Source organism: Phaethon lepturus, unplaced genomic scaffold (genome assembly GCF_000687285.1).
Source record: "Phaethon lepturus isolate BGI_N335 unplaced genomic scaffold, ASM68728v1 scaffold48529, whole genome shotgun sequence".
In the NCBI taxonomy this organism is placed as follows: domain Eukaryota; kingdom Metazoa; phylum Chordata; class Aves; order Phaethontiformes; family Phaethontidae; genus Phaethon; species Phaethon lepturus.
In genome coordinates, this window is record NW_010562367.1 from 1 (window position 1) to 8896 (window position 8896).

General features: G+C 34.8%; 1 protein-coding gene across 1 annotated transcript; it reads left to right on the top strand.

Moving 5' to 3' along the window:
* Window positions 1-128: 128 nt before the first annotated feature.
* Window positions 129-8639, top strand: EMC7 (ER membrane protein complex subunit 7). Its single transcript, XM_010294227.1, has 5 exons — window positions 129-178; window positions 3083-3202; window positions 5216-5354; window positions 5894-5974; window positions 8150-8639. Exons 1-5 carry the CDS (start codon window positions 129-131, stop codon window positions 8300-8302), a joined length of 543 nt encoding a protein of 180 aa, XP_010292529.1. The 3' UTR covers window positions 8303-8639.
* Window positions 8640-8896: the final 257 nt, after the last annotated feature.

Consider the following 8896-nt stretch of genomic DNA (forward strand, 5'->3'; position numbering starts at 1 on the left):
GTGAGCATCCCTCGCCGGGCCTGGCCCGGCTTGTGCCGGTATCGCCCTGTGCCGCGGTGCCACGCGGAGATCTCCCACCTCCCCGCCTCTGACAGGCGTAGCATCCCTTCTGCAGTGGCGGCCGCAAGATGGCGGCCCGCTGTGACAGAGCGGCGCAGCACAACGCACAGCTGTGGAGGTGAACACCTCATGCCCGAGTTTGGCTTTACGGGTACACTTGCAGCTTACCCTGTAAGGCATCAGAAACGGCCAGACCTGTAATCTGAACCTGTAACGCTGCCTTGTTGTTTTCAGCCTCCTGCAGGTGTAACCAAACTGATAACTAAGCCTGTTGGCTTTTTAGTGATCAAAAAATCGGAACTGAGTTTTAATTAAAAAACAAACCCAACACATTTGCATTGAATGCTGGAGCACAGTGTTCTCAGCTTTTGTGGGTGCAAATTCTGTCACTTCTTTTTTAAGACCCTCTCTTAGCAAAGAATTTACTCATTCTGGACCAAATGTTTGTCACAGAAAGTTACAGTTGTAGTTATCTATTACCGTACCTGTGAAAAACTTTCACTGTACCAGTGAAAGCCATTTCAAGGGATATGGCTTTATTTCTTCACACAAGATCATGCAAATGCATTTAGAAGCTGTACAGAATCACATTACCTTATTCAGTCTCAGGTGGTATTGAGTATATTCAGATCAGCAAAGGATCTAGAGGTATTAAGACATAAAAAATGTTCTCAGAATTAAGAATTGAACTAATCGCATAGTTTCAAGAGGAGAAGCTAATTCTAAAATCGTTTTTATGATTTTCAATACAGTATAATACATTGCTTTTAAAATTATGTATTAAAATGAGAAAGTTTCCATGGAATTAAGACACACCATCTCATAAATACCAATAATTTTTAATTATTCCCTCTGCAGTCAAAGTTGAACTGAACTTTGGGAACTGTGGATAGGTTAACACAACAGATTTTACTCTGCAAAACTTGCAGAATCTTGTCAGTGTAGCACCTGATAAGCCAGTACAACCAAGTTGTGGGAGCCTGACATCATATTTAGGAGCTGATTTAATAAATACCATGGAGTTGGTAAGTTTCCAAAGCCTTGCTTGGAATTCAAGTTGTCTGAAATATGAAGAAACAGTCTTAGTTAAGAATATACCATATTTATGACAAGTGTAACCTAAGTATCAAGCTGTATTGATTACATTAATTTGATATGTCTATTCGTAGATGTATCAAATTATATTGATATAACTTAAAGCCAAGCAATTAATATTTTATAAACTACTCAGTTTGATAAACATTCATAGATGTTGTACTAGCATAAGCATGGTATATTTTAGCAAAAATGCTTTAATGTTGGTTGGGATTTTTTTGTTACTTGTAATGAGCACAGTACTGGATGGCAGTATACTTTTAGTAAGAACTGTGTTAGAGGAGAGAACAGTTTTCTTAAATAATGGTGGTATTTCAGGCTCAGTAGAAAGATCTCCCCTTTCAGTGGCAGATTTGGTATATCAGAAGATAAATTTGTCACTATCTTATGTCACCATCTCTCAGGCAGGTTTTGATTAGACATTACATGGATGTCATTCCAGTTATCAAAAGGAGGAAAATAATTACTTGACATAGCAAAGTTGCTTTTTGAGTATGTCAAAAGTCATTCTCTAGTACAAACATTTTTATAAATCTGATTAGTTTCCCCACTGTAACAAAAATGAAACTTTTTTTTTTCTAAAAAGGCAGTATTGGATACCAGTATATGAAGTGAGAATTTGCTTTGTCATAAATAAATCTTCAGAAAAAAACCCTGTAATTTAATTTTATCAAAATAATACTGTAAAGAATGAAAAATTAAAAGGAAGTGCCCAGGGAAACATCCTTATAGCAGTTGCAATGTAAGATAATGTAAGCATTCTTGATGGTTCAAATCATCACATAGAGTATTACTGAAACGCACCTACACAGTACTGCTTATATGGTTCTGTCTTTGTGGGGAGATGGTCCTTAAGTGATGTACGTCTTTGAGAGAGAGAACTTGTGTGAAGGATATAAGTACAAAATTCTTTTTGAGGGTTCACTTTCAAGAGGGTTCATTTATTTGTTTTCCTGATGCAGGTTTCTAATGTATCGGGTTTTTGGTTTTGTTTGGGTTTTTTTTTCCCTTTGAACAACTATTTTGGTCTTAACTTTTGAGTCTTATTTTTGGGAGATACCTTTTATATTAATTTTGAAGAGGTACAGAACACCAAGTTTTTCTTCCTGGAAAACTCCTGGAAGCATGTAGGAGGAAAACGGCAAGCTTCTGTACTTTATTTTAGTGGCAACTGGTGCTAAAGCTTTCAAGTGTCCTTTTACTAATATTTTCACTGAATATTGAAGCTTCATATTTTAAAGTAAAAGCAGTCTGTCTAAAAATCCCTTTGGTGTATATGTTCAGAGCTCTTAGTTTCCTTATTGTTGTGATAGAACTTTGCAGCGTGGGCTAGTCGTAAAGGGAGCAATTAAAAGTAAAAACCTCTATTTTGCAATAAAGGCACAAACTGCAATTTTGTGCGTTGCGAGTCATCTCTAATATCTACCCACGCTGTGTAGGATGTCAGTTTTGGGGTTTTTTTGCTTCCAACAGAAGTACTGAAGCAAAGTAAACTTCATTAGTATATATTTCACAAGGAGGAAGGAAGGTGTAAGTCTGTTCTGCCATCATTTGAATACATGAAATCTGTTTCAGATCTTACTTAGGCTCTTAAATTACTCCTCCAGCAAGACAATAGCTTGAGGGCATGAGAAAATCTTTAACGTAACTGGTAATTTCTGTTACTGTTGTGGTTAAATAAAATTTAGTAATAGTGGCCCATCTGGAAATAGCAAGGATAGTTTCCAGGTTCTTCGCATTGATAACCTTAAGAGGCTTGATGATGCGAGTGCTGAGAGATTTAAATTTTCCTTTTGGTCATCGTTGTTATATTAAGATTTATAATATAAAATGATACTATTATAGTTTCTTCTTTTAAAAAAATGAAGCACCCTTTGTTGTGTACTGGAGCATATCAAAATGTAGTGGAACTTGCTGTTTTTTTCAGGACAGATGGAAGTTTTGTGGTTCATGATGTACCTTCAGGATCTTACGTAGTGGAAGTTATATCCCCTGCTCATAAATTTGAGCCCGTGCGAGTTGACATAACTTCAAAAGGCAAAATGAGGTGAGCCTTTCCTGATTTACTTCTGTACCGATTTATTAAGTATGCCTGACAGCACAGTATGTGAAGTAATGTAAACAGTAGTGTAGATCTGATGTTCCATTTCAGACCATGTGTTTCAGCTTCTTTTAACATCACTTCTAGGAGCACATTTCTTAAAATCCAAAGCCTGATTTCTTTCTTCCTTTCATATTTATGGCCTGAAATAAGAGGAAATGGATAAAAAGAGTCCTGTTTGTTTACACTTTTGTTATTTTCTTATGCAGCTATCCTGAAATAAAATCTAGGCATAAATCAGTTAACTGCTTTATCTTTTGCCAATACCTTTTTTTTTTTCTGTGTTCCCTTTTTCCTTTCTTTTTTGGTAAATGTTCTATCAAGACTTGGCACAATGAAACTCTTAATTCTAAATTCTAACATATTTCTATTACACCTTCAAAAGATCCTCGTTACAGTTACTGGCATATGCTCGTAGTTGCCAGCCTGCAGTATTTCTGTAGCATCATTAGCTTTTTTATGTTACGGCCAGATACGTTATCCCTAACAACTATAACTGTACATCTGTAACTGCACACTATTCAGTAAGTGATACAGAAAAATGGGTATGCTATCTAATAATTTTCATTTAAATGAACATGTTTGTAGTTAATTTTTCTTTTTACAGGTACACATGTATTATCTTGACTTCAAGCTTGTCTTTTACAATATCTTATAGAGGATGCTGTTACATTTTAGGAGTACAAACATCAACATTAACACTGCAGCAGTATTTTTAGGGGAGGTTAAACATTGACATCTCAAAACTGAAAACAGTGCAGTCTGTTTATCATAATAATAGCACAATTTGTTTGTGCTCAGATTTTTTTTCCAAACTTGATGAAATTTTTATTTTTTTACTTTCTTAGGTAGTATCTCTTTGGCAACAATCAATATATAATAAATACAGAAGGAACTTGGTGAAATAGACACAATAGTGTGTATAACCTCTCACCATTCTGGTATCTGACGATTAGAGGTAACAAATTTGATGTTAAGTAAATTGCTATTGTATGCCAGCAGAGCAAACTACTAGTAGGCTTGACATCTGTACCAGTCAAACAGGTAGAAACTATAATGAGGAATACAGTTGGGAGACGGATGAAAAAATGTGACACATGGGGAAAATGTCAACTGGGCTTTTCTAAGGGAAGTTAAGCCTTAAAAAATAGTGGACTTCTTAGAAAGAGGAAACAGCATGTGGATAACAGATATGTCTGATAAGATCTACTTGAAAATCTCAAACGCTGTTGAAGAAAATATGTAGTCATAAGGTAGGAGGGAAAGATGTTCGTTGGATGAATATTTGGTGAAAAATTCAGAAAGAATAAATTCTTTCTATTGTAATGGTCAGAAGTCAACCCTGGAGTTGCACAAGGCAGGTAAATATTCATAAATCATGAAAAATGGATGAAGGGTGATAAAGTTAAATGATGGTACCAAGTGAAGAATACTACTGAAGAACTGTGGAAAGACCTTAAAAAGTAATAAAGACTGAGATTCAGTATTGGTAAATGCAAAATAATGCACTTGGGCGAAAAGGTGGTATTAACTTTATATATAAATAATTGTTGCCCTGAGCAAACTCTATTTAAGCTACACTACACTGTTGAAGGCTGTACCTTCTCTTTAAACATTGTAGCTTTTCTTGCTCATTACCAAGGGAAGAAAAAAATGTTTTGTAGAAGTCATATTTGAACAAATAGTTTTGATATTTTCTGCAGGTCTGTTTTCCATGTCAAGTTTTTCAGCCTGCTTAATAGCTAGCCTGGGAAAAAAAAGGTAAAGTGAGTATCATTTGATGCCGTAAATTATGCTACTGAGAGAAATTCTGAAAAGTGAAGCCTAGCTGACACTGCCTAGCAGATAGGTTTTTTTGTAGTCTGTTATTAAAACTTTGTTTGGAATATTATTAAGTAATCTTTATTTGTTGGTAAAGATTGTATTTATATTTTTAATTATTTACATTTTGCTCATTAGAGCAAGATATGTGAATTACATCAAAACCTCTGAAGTTGTCAGGCTGCCGTACCCACTCCAGATGAAATCTTCTGGACCTCCTTCATACTTTATAAAGAGAGAATCTTGGGGATGGACAGATTTCCTCATGAACCCTATGGTACGTGCAAGCAACACACAAAGGTTGAAAGTATGCTAAGGATCCAAATGCAACTATTCTTCAGAATATGGAGAATAAAATAATTGAGAAAATATGTGCACACTTTGCTCTTCTGAGAGGATTGTTTTTATTTCTTTGGTTTTTACTTGTTTACAAATAGAAGGTTTTTCTATGACTTCTCCTCCCCTGTATACCCACTCTGTTAAGGTATGTCTTCTGAAAACAGCCCATAGTCTGTTTCCTTTAACAACATGATGTTCTAGTTGTGTGGAGATCAACATGTTACAAGATTGTAAGTATAACAGTTGAAAGAGATAACAAGCATTCACGTTAATGGTCCAACTTTGAAATCTGTTATTTAAAACATTATACGTGCTTATCTGGTTTCTTTCCTGACAAGTCGATTACTGTTACTGGGTTACTGACTCAAAATGCAGTATTCTAGAATTTGGCTGTTTAGCTAAAAGCTTTATGTCAGTATGTCTAAAAATGTCTGGAGCAACAAATAAGCTAAAAGCTATTTGCTGTTTTGTGTGTAGGTGATGATGATGGTTCTTCCATTACTGATATTTGTGCTTTTGCCTAAAGTTGTCAACACCAGCGATCCTGATATGAGACGGGTGAGTATGTTCAATTGATGCAGACATAGAGAACGTAGACAATGAGATTTTAAGATACAGGGAATTAATAAAAACAAAACGGGACTTACAAAGAAATCCTAATGGGCATCATTTATTCAGTTAAAAAACAGTGTTGCTGTTCTAACAGTGAATTCTAACATTTCCACCTCAAGAATTTGCTATTAAACAGCACAACACAGAATTGAATTGTTTGGTACAGCTTTGAATGTGTTACAGTATGACTGGTGTTTTCCAGAGTTTCTTTAGAGCGATAAATATAATTTCTCAAAGGCTATTCTTTCTATAAATTTCCAATGTATTCCTGCACTATGTTGAAATCTAGCACTTCAATTTTTGACATCAGTTAGTAAGTGCCAGGTGTGTTGAGAAGAGTATGGTGTGGGGTTCTCTTATCCATCAACCTAAACCACATAGTTTACGAGACTGTTAATTCCAGATGTCACAATAGCGTATACGATACGGAGTCTTAATGTAGTCATTAAATTATCTGATTTATTGTCCTTTCATCATGCAAAATGCCGAATAGCAGAAGGCTAGGACAAAATGGAGATTCAAGGTGTTTACTAAATCTTTTCTTATTTTTAGAACTATTCCTTGTCTGTCCTGGGTGGCTGCTTTTTGAGGGTTTGGTTAATTTAAACTCTTGTTTTCTAAATGACCACTGTCTTCAGTAGCACTTTATAGATGTCTCAGTCTTTTTTAGTTTTTTTTCAAGTAATACCTATAAAAAGCGTATCACAGCTATGTAATGCTCTTTTGGCTTTAATTTTTATTAAAAACAGGATGTGAAGATATGTTAGATATCTGTGGCCTGTTCTTCAAGCCAAGTTGAACTTTGGAAGTTGAATATTGAAAAAAATTTACTTACTTTTTTAAAAAAAATCCCTACTTTTTTCCACTGATTGACACTCTTACAGACAGGCTGTTCTGATGGTAAACCATCAGAACTTCTCATGATTTAGTTCTTAGTAGCTGACTGATATGACTTGTTAAGGAGAATTTTTAAGTTGAAGGAACCTTGCTTGTAATTTAAACTATCTTTAAAGAATAGGAGAAGGTAGTTTTTAAGAACTCGATTGTAATGGTATTTTCTAGATGATAATGTATTAAATTCTAGTGTATATCTATAAAGCTATACCAAATTTCAGTTTGCTTGTGGAGGGTATGGAGCTTGTATTACATTTTTCAAGTTAGCTTGTTTTTTCTTTATGGAATCAGCACAGTACTAGTTTATATAGAAAGTTAATGATTTAGTAACTGTGCTTATTGTAGAGGCATTAAGTACAGATGTAGCGTAGATGTAATAATAACAAAGGCTGATGAAACAGCTTTTGCTTCGTTTGTACCTTGAAAACAGTTAAAGCTCTGTCATTCTGAATGGTAACTAGAAGAGCAAAGTGACAATCCCACATTAAATTGGCAATTACTATAAGCCTTATCACATTGTGGATGTGCAGTTAGGCTGTTGTATGCTTGTACTATTAAAAGTATTTCAGGGTTGATTGGTTTGTTTTAAATTATAATAATTTATCTCATAGAGCCACTGTGCTAAACTCTAAAGTTACATTAAGCTTAGCTGGATATATGGTCTCATATTAAAGTCTTTCCTTTCATGAAACAAAGAAAACTTAGCTGCTGTACACTAATAGCTTGATGTTACAAAGTAGGGCAATAAAAATATCTAATCCCTTCAAACAGCTTCAAAACTTTGTTGGATTTAGCATAAATAAAATTAATTTGAAGACACAAAAATGTGTGAAATCTGCGAGAACACAGATTTGAAAATCTAACCAAAAGCTTAGAATTTGGAGGCAAGTAATGCTGAAAATAATTTTGGCATAAAAATAAAGTGGCATTTTTTTATTTTAGATTTTTTTTTTAAATCAGGTGGTTGTCCTGTAAGACTACTTAAGACATGGTTACTTTTTTCTGTACACCAGTGCTTTTAGTTTGGGGTTTTATGTTTCTGTGTGTAGCTGGGCATTTGGCTGTGGTTGCATAAAAAAATGTAGCAATGTGTACTCTGGAGGACTACAAATACTAAAAGAGTATTTGGGAAAACTTGGCATCTTCCTGATACGATCTTTCAGCTGATGCCTTAGAAACAGCCAGAGTTGTTAACAAGCATTAAGGTTATCTAATCTTTGCATGCAGGAAATGGAGCAATCAATGAACATGCTGAATTCCAACCACGAGCTGCCAGATGTCTCTGAATTCATGACAAGACTTTTCTCTTCAAAATCTTCCAGCAAGTCTGGTAGTAGCAGCAGTAAAGCAGGGAAAAGTAGTTCTGGAAAAAGGAGGTAGTTAGTCTTCCTCCTAAGCCTGAGTTTGCACAACTGTTTGTTATGTGGTATCATGTGTATTTGTCTTGAAAGATCAAAAAGCCACTACTGTAAACTTTAATCAGGCACAAAGTACGATATGCTACAAATGTGGTGTGTAGCTTTTTTTAGTCTATATAAGCTGTTTTGTACTTGACAGTAAGCAAAAGAGGACATGGCTTCAATACTGTATCTGTATAAAGTTATTGATGATACTGAATTAACTATATTGTTCTGTAGAGAATTATTATAAATTATATGATGTGCTAAACAGTAATGAATGTCTTATGAATAAGACAAGGTATAAAAAATTTTCAAAGATAATAGAAGAACTAGAACTGGACTTCAGTCTTAAGATGGCTTTAATGTTTTATACTTTCTGTTGAGTTCTGAATGAACAAATTCTCCATTCAAGATTGAGTCATGGGTTTACTGAGTAAGTTGCTGTATCAGCTTGTTGTGTTACATGTAAAATAATTTTATTTTGCACTGTTTGTTGCCTGTACACTTTAGTCCAAGGACTTTCCACATTTTATTGCCCAGTTTTATTCTGCTCTTCTTTCTGCTAAACACTCTT

What these genes read in the sequence shown, in the direction of transcription:
- EMC7 (XM_010294227.1), top strand. Translation starts at nt 129, where the DNA reads ATGGCGGCCCGCTGTGACAGAGCGGCGCAGCACAACGCACAGCTGTGG. An exon ending in CACAACGCACAGCTGTGGAG is followed by an intron (nt 179 to 3,082) that starts GTGAACACCTCA and finishes TGTTTTTTTCAG; the next exon opens with GACAGATGGAAGTTTTGTGG. An exon ending in GCGATCCTGATATGAGACGG is followed by an intron (nt 5,975 to 8,149) that starts GTGAGTATGTTC and finishes CTTTGCATGCAG; the next exon opens with GAAATGGAGCAATCAATGAA.